The sequence below is a fragment of the Thalia democratica genome, chromosome 8 (genome assembly GCF_965202585.1).
Source record: "Thalia democratica chromosome 8, ktThaDemo2.hap1.1, whole genome shotgun sequence".
Taxonomy (NCBI): domain Eukaryota; kingdom Metazoa; phylum Chordata; class Thaliacea; order Salpida; family Salpidae; genus Thalia; species Thalia democratica.
This window is the reverse complement of record NC_139172.1, coordinates 8,419,926-8,443,071: the sequence shown is the minus strand read 5'-3', so window position 1 is coordinate 8,443,071 and position 23,146 is coordinate 8,419,926. Positions and strand designations below refer to the sequence as shown.

The window sequence follows — 23,146 nt, the reverse complement described above, 5'->3', positions numbered from 1 at the left end:
GAAAATTGTAAAAATTAAATTGAAATAATTAAAAACATTGTAATAAAATTTAATCTAGTCAGCATGAGCTGAAATAAAAACACTTAAATCTAAAACTCCTACTATATTGTCACAATATAAACTTTATTTAATAATTACTAGAGTTTTAAAAGTTTTTTGTATTAAACTTGTGATTATAAAATAACTTAAACTCTATATCAAACCAACTTATTTGTAACAAGACTGCTATGATGATAATTGCTTTAACACAACAACTTTTTTTTTATAACAAAAAAATAGAGTTAAAAAAAGTATATAACAACAATGATTTTATTTATAAATAACATTTTAGTAGTCTTGAGTTATCACGAAGATGAATTAGGGCTGAACTAAAAGAATACATACCTAAAAAACATCTCCGCTTGTATATGTTTAAAAAAAATGTGTTGTACTAGATAATTATTCATCTTATTATTTATTGTATAAGATAATAAACAGTGTAATATATTTTTTGGATTACTTGAACTTAAACTTAGGTATCTTATCTTCAATATGTATGTTACTTAAAATTCACTAGAACTACCTATAATAGTAAATAAGCTATTTAAAATTTAAGTAAATTGTAGGTTATTTAATAAATTAATAATATTAACAGGGTTGCTACTCGTTTTTTCAAAGCTTTTTCCAGGTTTCTCTAATTTCTTCCAGGTTTTTAAAAGTACACATTTTGGGTCTATTTTTAGTTTTAAGTTAATTTCTATATAAGAAACTGTGTTGAATAATATAAAAACATTGAAAAAATACTGTAAAGATACTTTAAATGTGTTTTTAAATAATTTTTTTTTTGATGATGGCAAATAAATCTTATTTATATGAAAAATTTTTAGTTTCAAATAAAATATTACTACTAAAAATGTTAAAATTATTAAAAATTCCAGGTTTTTTTCAAAATTTCTCAAATTCCAGGTTATTTTTGCCTAAATTGTCAAATTCCAGGTTTCCAGGTAAAGTGGCAACCCTGTATTAAGTTTTGTGAAGTTAAAACTGATAGTGAGATAGAAGTTTGTTATAACCAGTTTACATATCTATACAATGGCAACAAATGTTTTCAATGTATAAGTTTTTATACCAAAAGAACAAACACTTTTTAATTTCTAAGTAGAAATAAAAAAAGCTATATCTATTTACAAATTAGTACTATTTATAAGGCTGAGAATGATAGGTTTTCGAAATGTCAGCAAACTTGCCAAGCACAAGTATCTAGCCCACAAAGTGTTTTTGTCTTAAATTTAGCCGGTGCAAAACAGAAAAAATGATTTTATTTTAATTGAACAGTATGCTGATTTAATGAAATTTTGCTACAGTTTCGGTTATCAAAAGTTTATTTCTTAGTACAATTCTAAAAATTATATCAGTCATTGAAATTATTTTGTATTAAACTTTTTCCAACTGATCATGATAAACTCGATAATTTTAAACTTGGCCATTTTATATTCGGTCAGTTAAAAAAATTTCTTGAAATAGTTAATGTCAATAATTTTATAACAGTTTAAAACTTTTTATAATAAAAGATACGATCAAAACAAGTTCGCTGAAATATAATAAAAACACTTCTCTATACTAAATTAATAGTATAGTTTAACTAAGATGTAGCAAGTTAACTTACTTCTATACTTTTAACTAACTTGAATACTTATGTTTTAAACGTGTCATTATTATTAACTTTTCTGTGATAACTTTAAATATTTGTGATAAAAACTTGAATATTGTTTTAAAAGACTATCATTACTTTTACAATTTTAAGTCATAATTTTTAAATTACAACCAAGCACTTTAGGGTTGAAATAAATATAAAAAGCTCCTATAAAAACAAGTATTTATAAAATATAAAAAGAATAGTTTCGAACAAGCAATTAAGTAGGTATAATAAAATAAAATGAGGATTATAAAACTAATCATAAAAGAATTAGTACAAAATAAAACCGAAATGGAAGTTTCAAAGAAGACACATTGAACAATTATAATCTTTATAGCAGCAATAAATAGTGTGAGAAGTACAAAATTTCCGGTTACATAAAACTTGTTTGAAAATATAAAGTTTATAAGAGAAATCTTAACATGTTTTATTTTTAAACTTTGTTATAGAATTTAAACAAAACTTATATCTATATTAGCTTTTAGTATACTTTAAGTAACAAAAAACAGTACAAATGTCTAAGTTTGTTTTAATCCAATTTTTTTTAGTTTTTCTGAGCACCGTAGTGCATTGTACAGTGTAGACATTAGTTGTAATAAGTTTGTAAAAATAAAATAAGTGAACTGCATAAAAGTTTTCGCCTAAAATACAATTAAACTTAAATAATCTAAATTATCAACAGTGTTTAAAAATAATTTGGCAGGAGACATTTAGCGTGCATAGATATTTTTTCAATAAAACGTGGAATAAAAAAACGTTAGTTAGTCTTTACTTAACTTTACATAAAAACGTACTGAGCAGCAATAAATTTGGAAGCATTGTTAGGTCTACAACTATTAGCAGATGTAGCACATGTATTGCAATTTAAAAAAGTTTGTACTAAAAAAATAAACTTACTATAAAAAACTAAAAATTTAAAATAGTTTATGTCTTTCTCTTAATGTTTTATTCTTTACACGTCTTTTAACACGCCTTTAAACTCCACAGCATTCGTGTTGCCTTGTAAACAGTTCTTTGGAAAATGAAATTTCAGGCTTAACGAAATTCTGACACAATTCGTTACTTTTTCCATGTTCACTTAATTGATAACCAGTAATAGCTACACCAGCAGGTTGGTAATAATTAAATTTACTATTTTTCATATCAGAAATTTCTACTGGTTGGCTGGCTTCTAAGCATTCTCCAGCTACCCTATTTCTTTCATTGTTTAGTTTTTCCAACTGAATTGACATTTTTTCAATACCATACTCCTTTATTTTTCTCCACAAGGTGGCGTTAAAGTGATCGAATAATGTTGCGTCAGCCTCATTCCATCTGCGCACCTGAAAATATCAACTTTAATAAAAAAATATATTTTATAAAGAATAATCTGAATATTTTTTAGCATGAGCTTGGAATAAATGCTTAGAAATATTAACTTAATAGTAATAGTTTTATAGTAACCTTGGATAAATAAAAAATAATATAGACTGAAACATTCAAATGATAACTTTTTTTATACTACTGAGTTTAAGTTATTTAAGGTACAATTATTTTCATAGATATAAATCGCATACTTTTTCTCTTATCCTTTCCTCGTCTATAGGATCATGAGGAGTATGTTTCCTGGCGTTCAAAGTGAGACAAGCAAATTCTTCGATCGGCCAGCAGAGCAAGTCACTCAACAGCACCATTGATTCGTCGAAATAGTCGGACACCAGAATCAGGTCGAATATATTGTCGATTTCGGTGACAGCTTTTTTCACATACTCCTTATCGGCTTGTCTGTTAATAATTTAATAATAGTTACAACTAAAAACTAGTACTTTTATTTTTATTATTTCGTATTTATAAGTTCATATTTAACTTAATTTTATTCTACTTAATTGTCACCAAGATTACACTGGTACTAAGGTAATGTTTTACTGGTTAAAGATTTCCAGAACTTACTAGTAACACTTGAACAATTTTTTTAAAAATTTTCATTATGATTTTTTTCAAATTCAAACTTTAATCAAATTTACTTTTCATCAATTTCAAGAAAACGTATCTAATTTCAATTTGAATCTAAAACGCAATAAAAGTTTTGAAAACTATAGTGCATTCTCAAAATCAATTTACAGATTATTACGTCATAAAACTTAATTTTGTGTATGTTTACTAATTTCGTACCAAAGTAAACATTTTTTCTCAAGAAAATCTTAACTTAGTTGTCAAGCGCGATACACGCATGGTTGCCACTGATCAAGCTGAGAAAAATTTCCTGACTTTTCCTGACTTTTTACCAAAGTTTTCCTGACTTTTCTAAATCAAACTCTTCAATTAAACTTATTCTAAAATACATAATCTAACACTTGAAACTATATAAAGCTTTCAATCTAATTTTAATACAGGTTAAAAACAACAGTTTTTTGCTGAATTCTATCATCAAACTTCCAGTACATCACTTAAACCATCTGTGTATGATTGATGTTTGTAATAAACAGCTCTATCAGCAAAATACTTGTATTATTACCTTAAAACACAGCTTGTCTGAAAAAGGGCACATTTTTTAGCATTTCCTAGCATAAATGTATCTAGATAAACAAACGACATATAAGGAACTTTTACAATTAAAACCTTGAATTAATTACGAACTTTCACAACTAAAATCATAAAACAATAACGAACTTTTACACTTAAAACATTAAAACAATAAAGAACTTAATCAAATACTGTTTTGTTAAATGAATGTACTAAAATTTATTTTTTCCGTTTTTTATTAGCACTTCAACCTCTTTATCTATTGAAGATATGGTTTCCTTCATCTGAACTGCATTCCGCTTCATTTTCTTTGCAGTTAAAATCATTTGCCTCATTTTATTTAAATTGCTCTCATCTGCTGCCCCTACACTTGCTGAAGAGAAGCTTTTCTCTAAATCAAGCCACAACTTGTGGGCTTCATTTCTTTTCTTTTGGCACTCATTTATTTTTACTTTCATTTATAAAATATTACCTCTTATCATTTAGTATAAAATTTGTAACAAATAAATATACTCTTATTTACTTTAAAAACTTAAGTTACTCTACAAAAAAAACAAATAAACTTAATCTTGACATATAACTCTCTTATAACTTATTTTATAAATTTAAACAACTTTGAAAAAATTATAAAGAGGTAAAGTATACACATTAACTTGTTACATAAAATACTTAACTAACTGCTTAGTTATAAAGAACTCAATTATTTACTTAAACAAAAAACACTTTGATTCTAAAATTATGCTAGATAAACTTTTTGTATATATCACAGTTTCACTATAAGTGTCCTTGCTACAGATCATCAATACTAAAAAGCTTACAAAATCTGCTTGTTCAAGTAGGGTACTTGTTCAATATGTTAATAGAAAATTATTTCAGTTTTGTAAAGGATATTTTACTTTTTTATACCAGATGAAGAAATTAGAAATAAAATTAAATATTATTGTAAATTTCTAGGAAAATTTTGGAATTTTTTTCTGACTTTAAAGGACTTTTAATAAGTTTTTACCATTTGAAGGCTTTGGAAAACAAGGAATTTTGTAAATTTAAACTGACAAAATCTGACTTTTTTTTTTAATTTTATCAAATTTCCTGACTTTTCCTGACTTTTTTTCAAAATCCCCCATTTTTTCCTAACTTTTGTCATTTTTTTAAATTTTTCCTGACTTTTCCTGATTTCCTGACCGAGTGGCAACCCTGTACACGTGAAAAATAGCGAACGTTTTATATATCAAGTACACAAATAAAAACTTTACACTATTTTCGTATATTTTTTCTAATGTCTTCAAAGACTCTGTAGAGCAGGGTTACCCAAAGTGGGCCATGAAAAAAATTTAGGGAGCCATAAGATCATAATTTGAAAATTACACTAGATATTCTGGAGTTGATGGTGAAGAGCAAAAAAGAAGGTCTGATGTGTTTTTTGAGAAATCTTGTTGGAGGGAGTCATAGCTTTTTAAATTTCTTTAAAAGGGGGCCTTTTGAAAAATGTTTGGGAAACCCTGCTGTAGAGGTTTCAACTTCTATTAACAGCGAAATTTTGTCAGTAAAAAAAACTATTTGCATTCAAAAAGCAGTTGCTTTAATAATACAAATTTTTATTTAACTAAATACATTTTAAAACAATAATCGTCACCTTAATACATTTAAAAACTAGTGCTTCTAACTTTAACATATGTGTGCAGGCACGTAGCTTGGCATGTTTCTGCAAACCTGCAGCAACGTATAAAAACGTGCTTTTGTTTAAATTTCTAATTTCAAAAGAAGACCCTTTTTTTTTAGCTTTTTGTTTTCATTTATACTCAGTTTTGCGCTCCAGAGAGATAATTCTTAAATATAAAAACGCTTTAGCACTTTAAGTGTCTTAAAAGTTAAACAGATTAAATACATCTAAATTATATACATTTATATTATCTCAGATTTTGTTTATCAAAAAGCTCAGCATTGTATAAAACGTCTGCATAAATCTTTATTTTAAATTTCAGTATATGCAACAAATTGTTATTAATGTAGATGAGGTCTAAAGTAAAACTAACAAAAAATAACTTTTAATTAAAGTCAAACTACTATCTAAGTTGAATGAGCAAGAATGAATCCCAGTGGTTGATACATACAGGGTTGCCACTCTTTGAGCCAAAAAATCTTCCCTGAGTGACCAAAAATTTCCCTGAGTTTCCCTGAGTATTGTTCAAATCTTAAAAAAAAAATTTTCTCTTCTAACACAAATTAACCTCATTCTCATTTTTCTTCTTTAATAATAAAAGGAAGGTTGTATGTGTATGCTTCTGCATTAAATTTATGAAAAAAACTGTTTTCAAAAACTCAATCTTAAAAGGTTTAAACCAATTAAAAATTAAAAACTAAATTTTTGCACAACTTTGTGTAAACTTGTTAGTTAACTTTCTACATAAAAGAATAAAGTTTAATTTGTTTGACATTTTAATTGACAAAATTCAATTATACTATAATCATAATTTCACATGAAGAACTCACTTAAATGCAACTTAAAACTACAATGTTAACACTAAGAATATTGAAGAACTAGCCGCAAGGCTAAAAAAATTCTAAATAACCACTTAAATAATAAAAATTACTACTTTTGAACAAAATATTGAAATTGGATTAACTAAACCTCATTCTAGATCTAGAAAAAAATTTCCCTGAGATTTTCAAAAACTTCCCTGAAATTTAGAGAAAAAATCAAAACTTCCCTGAGTTTCCCTGAGTTAAAAGAAAAATGCCAAAATTCCCTGAGTTTCCCTGAGATTTCCTGAGTTTCCCTGAGATTTCCTGAGTTTCCCTGAGATTTTCTACAGTTTGAAAATTCCCTGAGATTCCCTGAGTTCCCTGAGTGTGTGGCAACCCTGTACATATACAAAAATGAAAAACACTCAAAGCAGTGATGATATTATTTCATGAAGTTTTATCAAGAAAGTTTGAATGTGTAAACCTTTGTTTGAATAAATAATATCAATAAAAATACATAAGACAAATAGCTTTCAACATCAAAAACTAAATAAAAAATATAATAATTTGAGCATTGTTTTGAAAAAAGATAACAATCTACAGTTTTTTTTTTAGTATTTAAGACTTTTATTTTTCAATTTAGATTAGTAGATTTAGTAAATTATAAATTTATTTTTCTAAAGGTGCAGATAGTGGAAAATATTCTTTGAAGCTAAAATGCTTCTCACCTATCGGTTAGATTCTCAATGGCATAAGTAATGTCAGTCAAGAGAGTTGCCGCTTCTGAAGAAACTCTTTTTTAAGAAATTCAAATGTGGCCCTGCCACAGTTTTCCAGAACTTTCTGTTTTTACAGATTTTGCTGATCTTTTTGCTGTTTGCTTAAGTTTTTTTGCAAAAGATTTTGCTCCATGAAGATGGTATATAGTTTGTTTTATTTTATTTTTAAACATGAATGTATTTCAATTCTATCTTTTTGTTATACAAACATTGTAGAAAAGATATGCATTGTAGCAGTTGTTTCATATTAGATTTAGAATGGTTTATAAACTTATTAAAGATTTATTGTTTTTTTTTGTTTGCTTACATATAACTCTTTGTTAACATATTTATTAGCTACCTTTATACTTTATTTAACATGATTATTTAAATTTTGCTATTTTAGTTAAAATGTTAAAAATTTGAGATGTAATGTTAAACAACTTAGTTGTAAATTTGCATTAAAATATACCAGTATACCATAGATGTTTTTGTGTAAAAACTTTATTCCGACTAACGGCGTTTTACTGCTCTCAAATAAATTTAAGAACAGATCTAGGGAGTCTATAAAATATTAAAACAATGTTTTGACACAAAAGCATCTGTGGTATATATTCCGATAAGCTTAGCTTATCAGGATCTTTAGGATTTAACGCCTTTTAACGTTAAATCTTATATACCAGTATATATTTTTGATTCATGTTTTTTCCAGGTTGTGTCAAAGACTGTAAATATACTTTAAAAAAAGTTTCAGTAGAAACTTAAAGTTAGAAAGTTTTTTAAACAAAAACAGATATGTATATTTTTTGTTAAATGATAAAAAGGTTTTTTTATACATTTTCAAATTATTTATTTGTTTTGAAATTTATTTTTTAAATATAAATTTTATATAAAAAAAACTTTCTCTTATATTTATTCCTTAAAAGTATGTGTTATAGTTTAAAAATATTATTTACTTAAATTCCGTGTTTATGTCTTTTTATGTTAAGTTTTGTTTAAAATTATTATAGGCATGGAGGACATTAATTTTAGTAAAAACAATTTTATTTTTTTTTTAAAGCTAAAATTTTTATGTTTCAAGAGCTAGAAATAACGTTAAAAAAAACATGTACTTTCACATGTTCTCAATTTTTTTTTGATATTAAAATAATTTAATCTGAAAAAAAAAAAGTTTTGATGAAAATATTAAGATTGTAAAATTTAACGATATTTTTAAATGTGTTGAAGTATAAGATTGCATATTGCTTTTACTTTTAAATAAAATCCTCAAATTTTAAAATTTTTATCTGATAAAAGCAAAAAAACAGTAAATAACTTCAGAATTGTGAGTATTATTAAATTATAAATTTCAAGCCTAGCTAACGTATTTTTAAACAAAATTGTGATTTTCTTATAATTATATTGAAAAAAGTTTTTATGGGTTTTCACAAGTGGCAACACATGATGATGAATCATATGGGATGTCTAACAACGTAAGCTTCCTTGCAGACAAGAATTTTTTATACTTAACATTCAATTTATTTTTAAAGTTTTAACATAACTTCATACTTAAACATAAAATAACAATAGAGGTAGTTTAAATTGCATTGTATCCCCAATGACATCACCACGAAGACTTTTAAGATGTCAGTGAAAGAATTTGTTAATAAAAAAAAAACTAAGGAGACACATAACAACTGCTAAGTTAATATTTCTACGATGCCTGAGTTTGATAAAAATATATAGACACAATAAAACACCAAATGTTGTTGTTATATTAACCTAATCAGAACTTAGACACCAATGTCACATACTGAGTTTTGTGAACAAATCAAACCCTGACAATTCTAACTTTTAAAGTAATATTTAAAACATAAAAATGAGTTTAAATTTTCAGTAATTAAGCTTTGAAAATACAATTACAATAATTTAAGTTTTCAGGACTTAAAAAAACTATAATGAGTAACTTATTTTTTAAGCTTCAAAACAATATTAATTTTAAACAATCAGATTTAGAAAATACATTTATAAAATCTAATTTAAAACTTAAACAGTACTCTTTCTTTTTAAACTAACACATGTTTCTGTATTTTAATAAGTTAACCTACTTTAACAGAGCGCTGTAAAAAAATGTAAGGAAAGAAGAGAAGCTAAAGTAGGTGTGTATATGTGTTTATTAAATATAAGAATAAATACTATAGTTTTTTTTTTATTTTTAATAAACACATATTCTTATTTTAAAAACACATATACACACCTACTTTAGCTTCTTTCTTTCCTTGCAGTATTTTTTTTACAGAGCCCCGTTGAACTGTGCTAAATAGTGACTTAAAATTATTATTTAAATTTTGCTATTTCAGTTAAAATGTTTAAAAATTTGAGATGTAGTGTTAAACAACTTAGTTATAAATTTGCATTAAAATATACCAGACCACTATTTATAATATAAAAACAACTAATTTTCAAATCGTTTACTTAGTTTCGATGCTTTATACATCTCCTCAGAACGAAATAAAGAACAAAGTAAGATTTTTAAAGAATCACACAAAAAAACACATTGTGACTTTCAACTAAAATTGAATAATTAATACCAGACCAGTATATATTTTTGATTCATGTTTTTTTTTCCAGGTTGTGTCAAAGACTGTAAATATACTTTAAAAAAATTCAGAAGAAAGTTAATGTTAGAAAGTTTTTTTAACTAAAACAGATATGTACATTTTTTGTTAAATGATAAAAAGTTTATATATATATATATATATATATATGTATATATAAATTACTTATTTATTTTTAAATTTAATTTTTTTAATATAAATTTTATATAACAAAACTTTCTCTTTATTTTATTCCTTAAAAGTATGTGTTATAGTTTAATATTATTATAGGACTTGTAGTGAATTAATTTTAATAAAAAACATTTAATTCTTTTTAAAAGCTAAAAATTTAATGTTTCAAGAGCTACAAATAACATTTAAAAAAACATGTACTTTTCACATTTTCTCAAATTGTTTTTGATAACATTAAAATATTTTAATCTGAAAAAAAAAAAAAAATCGATGAAAATATTGTAGATATTAAAAATTTAATGATATTTTTAAACGCGTTGAACTTTAAGATTGCATATTGCTTTCAATTTTAAATAAAATCCTCAAATTTTAAAATTTTTATCTGATAAAAGCAAAAAAACAGTAAATAACTTCAAAATTGTGAGTAGTATTATTAAGTTATAAATTTCAAGCCTAGCTAACTTATTTTTAAACAAAATTGTGATTATCTTATAATTATATTGACAAAAGTTTATATGGGTTTTCACAAGTGGCAACACATGATGATGAATCATATGGGATGTCTAACAACGTAAGCTTCCTTGCAGACAAGTATTTCTTATACTTAACAATCAATTTATTTTTAAAGTTTTAACATAACTTCATACTTAAACATAAAATAACAATAGAGGTAGTTTGAATTGCATTGTATCCCCAATGACATCATCACGAAAACTTTCAAGATGTCAGTGAAAGAATTTGCTAATAAAAAAAAAACTAAGGAGACACATAACAACTGCTAAGTTAATATTTCTACGATGCCTGAGTTTGTATAAAAATATATAGACACAATAAAACACCAAACGTTGTTGTTATATTAATCTAATCAGAACTTAGACACCTATGTCACATACTGAGTTTTGTGGTTACACGACAATTCAAACCCTGACAATTCTAACTTTTAAAGTAATATTGAAAACATTAAAATGAGTTTAAATTTTCAGTAATTAAGCTTTGAAAATACAATTACAATAATTTAAGTTTTCAGGACATAAATTATTTAAAAATATATATAATGAGTATCTTATTTTTTAAGCTTCAAAAAAATATAAATTTTAAACAATCAGATTTAGAAAATACATCTACTAAATCTAATTTAAAACTTAAACAGTACTCTTTTTTATTAAACTAACACATGTTTCTGTATTTTAATAAGTTAACCTTCTTTAACAGAGCTCTGTAAAAAAATGTAAGGAAAAAATAGAAGATAAAGTAAAAGTGTATATATGTTTATCAAATATAAGAATAAATACTATAGATTTCTTTTTATTTTTAATAAACACATATTCTTATTTTCAAAAACACATATACACACCTACTTTAGCTTCTATTCTTTCCTTACAGTATTTTTTTACAGAGCCCGGTTGAACTGTGCTAACTTGTTAAAATAAAGAAACATATGTTAGTGAAATAAAGAAAAAGTACTGTGAAAATTTGTTATCATTATATATTCCGGTGAACTTGTTTTCTAGGATCTTTATAAGTAAACGATTAATTTTAATTCGAAAATTTTAAAATAAAAAAACTTAATATTTAGTTTTAGATATTTCAAAAATCTTGGAACATACAATTCAATTTTTAAAAAAAGGCAGTAAAAAGTAATACCCAAGTTACAAATGTTTAAGTCACTTGTTTCCAGTAGCTTAACATTTTAAACTAAATTAGTTTAAATATAAACCTATAAATTAAAAAAAAAAAGAAATTAACTATTAAGTAATTTTTGTGTTACGTTAATTTTTTTATTTCTTTTAAATAGTTATACTCAGAGTTAAAAACATCAAGATTTAACTGTTTTTACATTTTCAATAATTTAACTTTATAGTTTTTAAATAAATAAACCTTTCTTATTTTAATGTTAAAACCATTTTTGAGATATATAAGTTTGAGGATTTTAAAGCATACTTATTAATACGTATTTCAATAGAGTATATAAAACATCAACAAACCTTTTATTGTCAAATCCGAATTCATATAGCATATGAGATCTGGTGAAGAATGAATATACTGATTTTGGAGATGTTTTTACATATTTTTCAGCGTTGTCATACCTGGTTTAATGATTATTTTAAATTTTGTTTTCATTTGTGCTGTCTATTAAGAAACATCTGTTTTTTTTTTAGTTTTACTTCATGGAGTAAAAGTATTACTCTATTTTTTCTTTATGTTCTGGTGATAGAAATTAAATAAATTGGAAACTTTTAAGTAATGTACAAAGTACAACAGGTTTAAATTTTTGTTTTTAAAAAATGTTAGGTTGTGCTAATTTTAAAGACAATGAACGTTTGTTTCAAAATCCATAAAAACAAGAGTCTGCCAAAAAAACTTTTTTTTTTTAAATCCTTTCAATTTAAGTTTCTTTAAATAAGCTAAAGTTTTAAACAAGGAATTTATGTGATATTTCCCAAGCTGAAAAAAGTTAAATACTCAAAAGTCGCGTTTTTATAAGCACTTGAATATAAAAATTTAATTTAAAAGAAATGCTCATTAAAAATATATAACAAAGTGCATTTCATTTTGTTTAAATTTATTTAAGTACTTTCAAATAGGACTCGTCAGAAATTGTTTCCTACTGGATTGCAATGAATACAAATTGAAATAAAATTATACTGCAGTTTAAAGTTTTAAGATATAAAATGACGTAATAATCAAAAGTTTAGAATTAAATAAGTTCTAATGCTAAACAAATTTGGTATACTAATAAAACTCGGTAGAATTAAAACAATCTAAATAAAGAAGCGATAAAAAAATTTTAAATTAAAACTATGCTTAAAAATAAAGTTTAACAAGAAACTAATTACTTTAAAATTACTAATATAACGATTTAAAAAGTCTAGTTTGGTAAACGAACTTTTTCTGTTTACATAAACTGGGCCTTAAAGATTGAATACATAAGGCTTCCAGAATATGCAATTGAAAATAGTTCTCCGCTCTTACTAAGACTGAAAAATTGTCCTTTTTATAATTTTTAACACACTCAGGATTGTCCAACAAATGTTGCTCAATCGCCGAGAAGTATTTTTTAGTTGGTTTCTCAGAACGGCCATCAAACCACTTTTTCAAGACTTTCGGAACATGTTGATCGATTCTTACATGGAACCTTTGAGATGTTTTTCCCACGTAGTCACTACCACAGTGACAACTAAATTTATAGATGATGTTACTTTTTTCATGGGTGGGAGAAACATCTTTGTAAATTCCATTTAGAGGTCGATCAGTATACAAAACTGTTCTTAAATGAACAGAGCTGAAAACTTGGCTTATTTCCTCTGAAATTTTCTTAGAAAACCTCTCAGAAATATTTCCAAGGTAATTTTCCATATCAAATATTTAAACAAAATGAAATGCACTCTGTTATATATTTTTAGTAAGTTATGCACCGGAAAAAAGCTGTTCAAATGCTCATTAGTTTATAACAACTTTGAGCTTATAAAAAATGAATAAAAAAAATAAATAATATAGCAGTACAGTATTCTTGAAATTGATTTGCTTGTTTGAAAAACAAAAGCTAGTAGCGAAAGTGTTATGCTATATATTTGTACTTACTGAAAATCGATACAAAAATTAACAAAAGATATATTTTTAATTATTTATAAAATCTCTATTATGTTTTAAAAACAGTTGGTTTATTCTCATACATTGGAAAAAATTGTATAACTAAGTATAAGCTTAAATAACTTGTATAATTCTTTTAAACTATATCAAAATGTGAACATTTAAACTACATTTAATCAGTACAAAACTTTCTTTTTAAGATTTTCACAGAACTATTTTCCATACAAAATTAAATATAATGTGACAAGTTTTATAAAATTATTTTAAATTGTTGATTATTTTAAATAGGTTCATAAATTATTCGCTGCTGAATAATTATTATTTTGAATCGCATTTTTCTGGAATCAGTTTTAATTTTCCATATCAAAAGTATATTAACTAAATTAAAAAATATTTAAATTATCAAATATTTTTCTTGAGTTTAATTATTATTTTTTTTTTTTAAACTTTTTACTGTTTAAACAGCAAAATTTTAAAAAACTTTTAAGATCCATTAAAAAAATAATAAGAAATAAATATAACACTTTTTTTTATTTAAAAATCTCAAAAAAATTAATATCAAACCACACAAAAACAATTAGTTTTAAAGAACACTTTACTTTTGACTAGATGAAACATTTTTAATCTTTTCTAACAAACTAAAATATTTCTTTTTAGACGAATTTATTTTAGTTTTTACAACATTTTTAGTACCAAAATAAATCATGACTCTTTGAATAAAAAAAAAATGTAAAATATAAAACGATGATGTTAAACAAGATGAAATGTAGTTAACATATGTAAAATTTATCAAGAAACGTTACAAAGCTACTTGACCTTTTGTGAGTTTTACTCAATGTAAACATTCTTTTCTTTAACAACTTAACGTTGTTTGTAATTTCGCGAAAACGAACATTCGAATAAAATGTTTAAATAGAGAAACGAGCAAGGCTCGATACGAGAAACTAAAACATTTTCATATTTTTAATATTCACTCGAAAGCAAGTTTTGTTGTGTGAAACCATTACTAGTAAATCAACCGTAAAATATTAGTATTCATGTTGCTCGAAACATTTTTAGAAAACATTTCCGGACATATGAAAACATTAACTTGAATCAAGAAAAAATTACAGAAAACTTTAGCTAACAAAATCGAAATTAGTCTTTTGTTTTTGACAAAGTAAAACTTTACTTTGTAACTTTCACACAAATTAGTATAAAAGCTGTAATTAGTTTTTAATGAAACAAAACTTAAATCTAAATAATTTTAATTAGCTGTAAGCAGTATGGTAAAATAATTACATTGTAGAATTTTAGTTATACAAATCATTCAGTATTATTATAAGCCATTTTTTTCCGATTACTAAGGAAGCACAAACTTACAATTTTCTCAAAACTATTTATAACTAGTTATTTTAATTTTCGATATTACTAAATTTAGCTAAACAAACCAATATTGAACACAGTTATCGTTTTCTAAATAAATAAAAACAAAGTAACCAAATAAAGTTTAGAAATATAGTTTAATAGTATAAACATCAGTCTTTTATTTATGTTGTACTAAATAAAAAAACCAAATTTTTAATACACCTCTTCAATTATCATGGAAAATACAATTAAAACACAAATATAAAGTGTATTTTTCCCTGATGATAATTTCAGGGTTCGTGCGCAAAATTTTTTTCATTTAGCCTGACTAAGACCAATTTAGCCTGACATTTTTTTAAAGTAAGGAAAATCCTCTTTAGAAGTCATTTTAGATATTGGGGGTCTTGATTAGTACTATTGTAGTCTCCGACTTCAACCAGCTTTATCTCGAAAATATTTTGAACTTTAAAATCTGCAAAAATCAACTCATAGCTTAGTTACAAATCAATAAAATAAGACTAAATTGTGAAAAAGGTGATTGACCCCCTATGCCCTTAACATAACAAATTCAGCGATAAGTTTTAATATAAGTGTTATATCTAATCTATTACTGGTGTAAAAATTTAAGATATATTACTAAACACAATTGTTCAATTTAATTAAGCATTAAGTGAAAACATTATAACCAGAAGATTTATATTAAAACGACGTGCATTGTTGTATTTTATTAAAACTTAAAATGAAACGTTTACACGAGTATTAAAATTCAAGCAAACAGCAAAGTTGTTGAACTAAGCTGTAATGTTTAAACTGTATTTTTTAATGAATTTTCATAGCTATGACGTATATAATCTACTAAAAACAAAATAATAAAGATTCCTAAAAAAATTTTTGAGATTCAACAAAAAATTTTAAGCATTTATTTCAGCAAGTACTAACTGATCAGTCGTTAATAACTAAATCTTCATTTAAAAATAAATTCACATCTTAATTTGATCGAGAAAATATTTCTCAATTTTTTTTAATCAAAAATTTTCAAGCATTTAAACTGAGAAAAACTGAGATTCTCAAATTTTTAAATAAAAAAACTGATTTAGCCTGACGTTTTTTAACTTTTTTCAAAAAAACTGACTTAGCCTGACGCGCACGAACCCTGTAATTTAGGAAAATGTTTGAATTTAAAAAGTTAGTTTATTTATGTAGTAGAAAATAAAAAAGAAGTTTTCATTTGTGATTGTTTCTTTAAGTTTATCGAAACAAAACTTATAAACATAAATTTAGATATATTAACTGTTGAAATAACCAAGTATTTAATCATAGTAGTTTAGTAATATGAAATAATTTAACTCTAAATATTTTCAAGATATCTCGTTTATGTGGTAATTTATACTTTTTATTTGATGTTTAATTTAATAAAATATTTTTGATGCATTCTTGTGGTATCTTTTTTAAATCAGTTTCCTGTTGAAAATGCTTACCACTTTTTTGTTATTTCGGTTATAAACAAAAGATCTTTAGAAGAACTATGATTGTAGGAAATGCTTATTTAACAAGCATATTTATTTTTCGCAGTTGCATAATTCTTATTTGCACTGGTTTGTTTTTTTTTGTTTAAAATATATTGTTATTTGAACAACTTTTTTCCGGTGTATCGCTTTAATAAAAGATTTAACAAAACACATACCGTAATAAATAATCTATATAAAAGTATTTATAAGCAAAATGTTTAAAATTTAAAAGAATATAAAATGACATATAAATTTAGTGTGAACTTCTAATTAACCAAAAGCTAGAACTAAATTACTGCTCAAGTTAAATTTTGTTAAATACAAAATCTTACTAAAGTGAACTAATGGTAAAATATTACAATAATAAGACTAAGCTTTTGAAAATAATTAGAAAACCTTTATTATAAACAACTTAGTAAGATATTTAGAAAGTCTAGTCTGATAAGTGCACCTTTTCTGTTAATGTTAACAAGGTTTTAACGATTGTATACATAAAATTATAGAAAAAGTAGCTGAAAAAAGTTCTCATCCTTGAAGTTACTGACACACTCCTGATTGTTTATCAAGTGTTAGTCTATTATAGAAAAATATTAGGTTTTTTAAATAAACCCTTAATAATTTTTTTAGGATTTTTAGCACATGCTGATCAATCCGTAAGTGAAACCTTTGAGACGATTTTCCACGAAGTCACTACCACAGTGACATTCAAATTTATAATTGATCAGCATGACTTTTTTTGGTGGGAAAATTGTCGTTGTAAATTCCAATTAGAGTAGAGACCAATTTGTGAACTAAATAATTCTTAACCTTACAAGGCCAAAAACTTAGTTTACTTCTTTAAAAAAAGTTCTTAGAAAATTCCTCAGAAATACTACTGAGGTAAATAAGTTTTAGGTAAACGGGAAACTTGCGGAAGGCAAATCATTTTAAACGCTATTTATGTTCTTGATCTTCTAATAACTTTTGATGCTGAGTTCTATAGAAAACCAAGAGATGTAAAAGTGTTTTGAACTGATTTCAACTTGCCCTCAGTATAGCAATGAAAAAAAAAAAACTAAACTAAAATTCAAGCAACATATTCAGTTTTTGTGTAATTTGCTTATCCCTGTACTGTATATTTGAGTGTTAATTTTCAAATCAAATAGCATGGCTAATTATTGTAGCAAAAAGCTGCATGGAACATATGTAATATAATTTTTTGAATTTCATACTATGAATAAAATTATTTAAAAGTGGGCTCAGTTAAAATCGATTTAATTAATTTTCTTTGTATATAATGTATATATATTAAAAAAACTAAATTCAAAATAATAGAACATAAATTTTATTCCAAATTCAAAATTTCCAACTTCAGTATATTGTTATACAACTAAAATATATTAAAATATCTAGTGTAAAAAAAACATCTATTATTTTCAAATATGGTAAATATTTTTTCAATCTAATTACACAGTTTTCCTAATAAAAGATTTAGGATTTTAAAGCTTATATGCTATTAAAAATTAATTTAACGCTTTTATATAGTTAAATGTTTCTTAAAGACGTTAAGAGATTTTTTAGCATAAATTTCTATAATTATTTTATTAAATGTATGCAAGAACAAACCATTTTTCAATGGACTCATTGTTTGCAATTCTTTTAAAGGCAGGTACCTTAGGTCTGAAGTATTTAATGGAAGATCTGTATAAAGAAAGTGGTTCTCTCACACTGGAAACCCACAATGAATCATCAGGCATTAACTGTTTAATACGTTGGTGATGAAATCTCGTATGATGGCACAAAATGTTGGCTGTAAAAGAGTTATTGTACATACCTTTGTAATTTGAAACACTTTTAAATTTTCTAAGCTATAAAAAAAAATTTTGTAACTAAATAACAAATCTAAATTATAACTTGACTAAAATCCAAAAACAGTTTTTTAAAAAACATTAAAGTTAAATATTAAAACTATGCCTTTTAAACCAAACTTTTTACTAGTCATTAGTTTATTAAACCATGCAACAAATAATATATATAATAGTTTACCTATAAATTTTTTGGAAAAATTAAAATGAACTTTTTTACTAGTAACATTAGAAAAAATAAGTATTAGCAAATCAGGGTTGCCACTCTTTGAGCCAAAAAATCTTCCCTGAGTGACCAAAAACTTCCCTGAGTAACCTTAAATTTCCCTGAGTTTCCCTGAGTTTCCCTGAGTATTTTGCAAATCTTAAAAAAAAAAATTTATCTTCTAACACAAATTATTAATACCTCATTCTCATTTTTCTTCTTTAATAAATAAAGGAAGGTAGTATGTGTATGCTTCTGCATTAAATTTATGAAAAAACTGTTTTCAAAAACTCAATCTTAAAAGGTTTAAACCAATTAAAAATTAAAAACTAAATTTTTGCACAACTTTGTGTAAACTTGTTAGTTAACTTTCTACATAAAAGAATAAAGTTTAATTTGTTTGACATTTTAATTGACAAAATTTAATTATACTATAATAATAATAATTTCACATGAAGAACTCACTTAAATGCATACATAATAACTTCATTATGACTTGTATGTCTTTCCTAGCAACTGTTCTGAATGCAGTAAATAAAACTTAAAAGCTTAACATTTTTGTAAAAAAAAACTGCAAATTGAAAGTTTAAAGAAATAGCTAAAGAAATATCTCATATCAAAGTACAACTTAATACCTAACAACTGATACAAAATAATCTAAAATTAAATTTTTTTTTATGTCTTTTAGATGTTCGTACACAATCTATTTTAAATAACTGAAAACATATTTTTGATTTTTAATTAATTTCACATTACCTAATAAAAAAATCTTAATACTGTTTTTTTAAGTATGCAATTTCTAAATCAATAGTTTTAATTTTATTTTCAAGTTTATTTGCATTGTCCTTAGCAGCTATTCCTCTTGCTAATAATTCTTTCATTGCTTCTAAATCAGACTGTTTGTTGGCATCTGCAGTATATTTGTCATAGTCTTCATTCAAACATTTGAGTTGCTTTGTAAGTTTACTTTTTTGTTCTCCTAACTAAATATAAATTTAAAACTTAAGAAAACTACAATTTTAATACTAAGAATATTGAAGAACTAGCCGCAAGGCTAAAAAAATTCTAAATAACCACTTAAATAATAAAAATTACTACTTTTGAACAAAATATTGAAACTGGATTAACTAAACCTCATTCTAGATATAGAAAAAAATTTCCCTGAGATTTTCAAAAACTTCCCTGAAATTTAGAGAAAAAATCAAAACTTCCCTGAGTTTCCCTGAGTTAAAAGAAAAATGCCAAAATTCCCTGAGTTTCCCTGAGATTCCCTGAGTTTCCCTGAGATTTTCTACAGTTTGAAAATTCCCTGAGATTCCCTGAGTTCCCTGAGTGTGTGGCAACCCTGGCAAATACATATAAAATACTATATAAGAATTTTATTTTGTATGAAGTTTACTAAGTACTAAAGTATGCTTAATATAGAATATTTTTAAATTTAAAATTTTGTGGGAACCTTTGTTATTCATTGTGCGAGGCGCAGTAAAATATCCAGGATATCCAAAATCATGGTCATTTGGAGGCCTCAACACAATCCATTTCTCCTTCCACGCTTTTCTCATTAACACGTTCTGTTTTTAAGTTTATAAATAAGCAGAATGTACGTGTTTTCAGTTTTTGCTGCTTTTTGGACAATAATCAATTTAAAACTTTAATAAAAATAGCAATAAAGAATATATATTTTCTACTTTTGGATAATACTAGCAATGATAAACACACATAAGCTTTTGTAAGACTTTGAGTATTCTTTATCTTTAGATTTTAAATGGTTCGAAAATATAAACATTCTACTACTTATATAAATATAGAAATTAATATAATTAGGTAAACCAAATCAACTTTCAGAACTCATTAATAGATACAATTTAATAATTTTCTATTTAAGAAAAAAAAACTTTAAAACTATATGAACCTGAACTGCACTGCTGGCCGTCTTATGAGTTTTCAAATATACCAAGTTTTTTCTTGGTACACATTTTTCACTGTTAGAATTTTCAATCAACTGATCTTTAACATTTTCCGTTACTTCATTTTTGTCAACTATTACATCTTTTAATACTTTTTCACTAAGGGCATTATCTGGAATATCAGTGTGTTCTTTATTAACTTTTTCCTTACTACTTGATCATTTTCAAAACTTTTATTTTCATCTTTTATTTCTTATTTTTTGCTACCAACAGACTCACTTTTTACTTACTGCATTAGTTTATTAAAATACATTTACATTTTATATATAACTGTATTAAATAAGTGTAACATACTTTACAAAACTTCTTCATAAGTACTTTCTCTATTAAGTGTTTTAATTTTTAATATAAAAATATTATCAATTAAGAAAATTAAGTTTTGTTTTATTGCAATATTGTACTTAGATTATTAAATATTTGAATTATAATTTAATGTTTAATTAAAAATACAGTTCATTTATTATGTTTATACAACTTTTTTCTAATGTTTAGTATTTTTCTAATGTTTGTACTCATTCTAAAATTTTTGTTTTAAAGTTTAAAAAATTACAAATGTTAGAAATCTTTAAAATATCAATTATCAATGATGGTTTGTAACTAAAATTAAAAAGAAACAAGTTGAGTTGAATAAAACAATTAAAACTTTTGAATTATTCAATTAAGTTTCTATGTTGAATCAATAGCACATTTTAAAAATTGATCTAACTGTGTAAATAATTTGAAATATATAAATGTTGCTAGCTTTATTTAATTAAAAACTGTTATGATTAACATTTTATTAAAATTAACAAGAATTTTAAAACTTTTAAAATAAGTAGACAACTAATTATTAAATGAAACTGATTTTTATATAATATTAACATACTTACTTTCACTACTTTTCTCTTCAGTCTTTACTTTAAGATTTGTGTCTTCAGCTTTTTGTACAACAAAATTTCTGTAAAATTTTAAATTTGTTAAACTGAAAATGTGCAATGAAATTTGTGTTAAATTTTATTGTACAACTAATATTTAATTTTTAGATATTTATATAAATTGTAGGATGATAGTACATGAATAAAATACAACAAGTTTTTATTAATCTTACATATATGTTGATACAAAAATATGAGAAAAATTTTTTACTTAGTTATACTTATTATAATAAATCAATCCAATATTAAAAGTAGTGATGTACCGGACTCACTATCCGGGTGCGGGATATTGCCATTTTTGTCTGATATCCGAATCCGGCCGGATTCTAATTTGAAAAAAAGTCCGGATCCAGTTCCGGCCAGATTCTAATTTGAAAAAAAGTCCGGATCCGGATCTGGCCGGATTCTAATTTAAAAAAAAAAGTCTGATCCGGGTCCGGCCGGACCTGAAATTGCGAGTCCTGTACATCACTAATTAAAAGATAAAATATGTCTATGTTTAAAAATATTTTTTTAAACATTCCAAGTTATTTTAACTACTCTGAGAATACAAAAAGCTCAACCTTGATTGTATTACAGTTTTTGTATAAAACATTTTGCTTGTTTTGAAAAGTGATTTTTACAGAATAAACATTTAAGTTTATAATAGTGTTGGTACTTAATTTTTGGTTACTTTTTGATATACAGAAAAAGTATCTTTATTTTATATTAAACTGATATTCCCTCTTTAACGTTATACAGAATATTAATTAATTTTCAAATTAGCTTATAAATTATAACAGAGTTTTCTAGTTCATATACTACAAGACTATTAATAAAAAACAAAACTATTTATTTTAATACGTCTTAAAGGTTATTAGTTTATTCAAGTCAAAAAAAAGTTTTATTGCATATAAATATTTTGTAATTTTTTAAAGAATGTTACTAGTATACATAATATGAAAAGGTTTTAATAAAACTTAATAAGAAGTTTTTTTATATTTTTATGAAGCTAACTTAAAAAACAAAACATCTAAATTTAAAACAGTAGTTAATTTTTAGTACTAAAAATTGTAATAATTTACTAAAAATCAATTCAAAACTCACATTCTGCTCATTTCCTTTAAATTCAGTTCACTATAATTACTGTAGACTAGAAATAGTATTAATAAAACCACCAGACCTAGGAAGGTTCTTATAAATAACTTTTTCATGTTTTTTTCTTTTTCCTTAATCATGTCAAAGGTTTAAGCTTAAATTTTTGTTATTTATTTCATATCTGTAGTATTCTAAAATCATGAATTACTAGTAAAACAATTTGATTAAAAAGTATCTAACAACTATCTTAAAGTCAGTATTATATTATACAAAAAATATTATACTGTTTTGAAAAAAATTTCTTAACTGTTCAAAATATAGATTTAATCGTTTGCTAACTGAACATCCTAGTGAAACAAGTTAACTGGAATATAAACAAAAAAGAAATTATACAGTAATCTTCCTTTATCGTACTAACATATGTTTCTGTGTGTTAACGAATTAACACACTTCAACTGGGTTCTGTAAAAAAAAAATAATTACTGTAATGAAAGAATAGAAGCATAGAATAAAGTAGGTGTATACAA

The 23,146-nt window shown here is 24.6% G+C and overlaps 1 protein-coding gene across 1 annotated transcript; it reads right to left on the bottom strand.

The window, feature by feature from the left end:
* Nucleotides 1-2,027: 2,027 nt before the first annotated feature.
* LOC145842311 (galactosylceramide sulfotransferase-like) lies at nt 2,028-22,779 on the bottom strand. The gene is made up of 8 exons (XM_082949736.1): nt 22,629-22,779; nt 21,498-21,565; nt 20,574-20,740; nt 20,118-20,232; nt 18,218-18,401; nt 12,152-12,253; nt 3,232-3,439; nt 2,028-2,997 (listed from the first exon to the last, which is right to left on the bottom strand). Exons 1-8 carry the CDS (start codon nt 22,757-22,759, stop codon nt 2,650-2,652), a joined length of 1,323 nt encoding a protein of 440 aa, XP_082805862.1. The 5' UTR covers nt 22,760-22,779; the 3' UTR covers nt 2,028-2,649.
* Between the last annotated feature and the right edge of the window lie 367 nt (nt 22,780-23,146).

Coding starts and splice junctions, on each gene's coding strand:
- LOC145842311 (XM_082949736.1), bottom strand. CDS start 22,759: ATGATTAAGGAAAAAGAAAAAAACATGAAAAAGTTATTTATAAGAACC. Junction 21,566..22,628: donor TTAAAGGAAATGAGCAGAAT/GTGAGTTTTGAA, acceptor AAAATTTTACAG/AAATTTTGTTGTACAAAAAG. Junction 18,402..20,117: donor TCGCACAATGAATAACAAAG/GTTCCCACAAAA, acceptor ACTCTTTTACAG/CCAACATTTTGTGCCATCAT.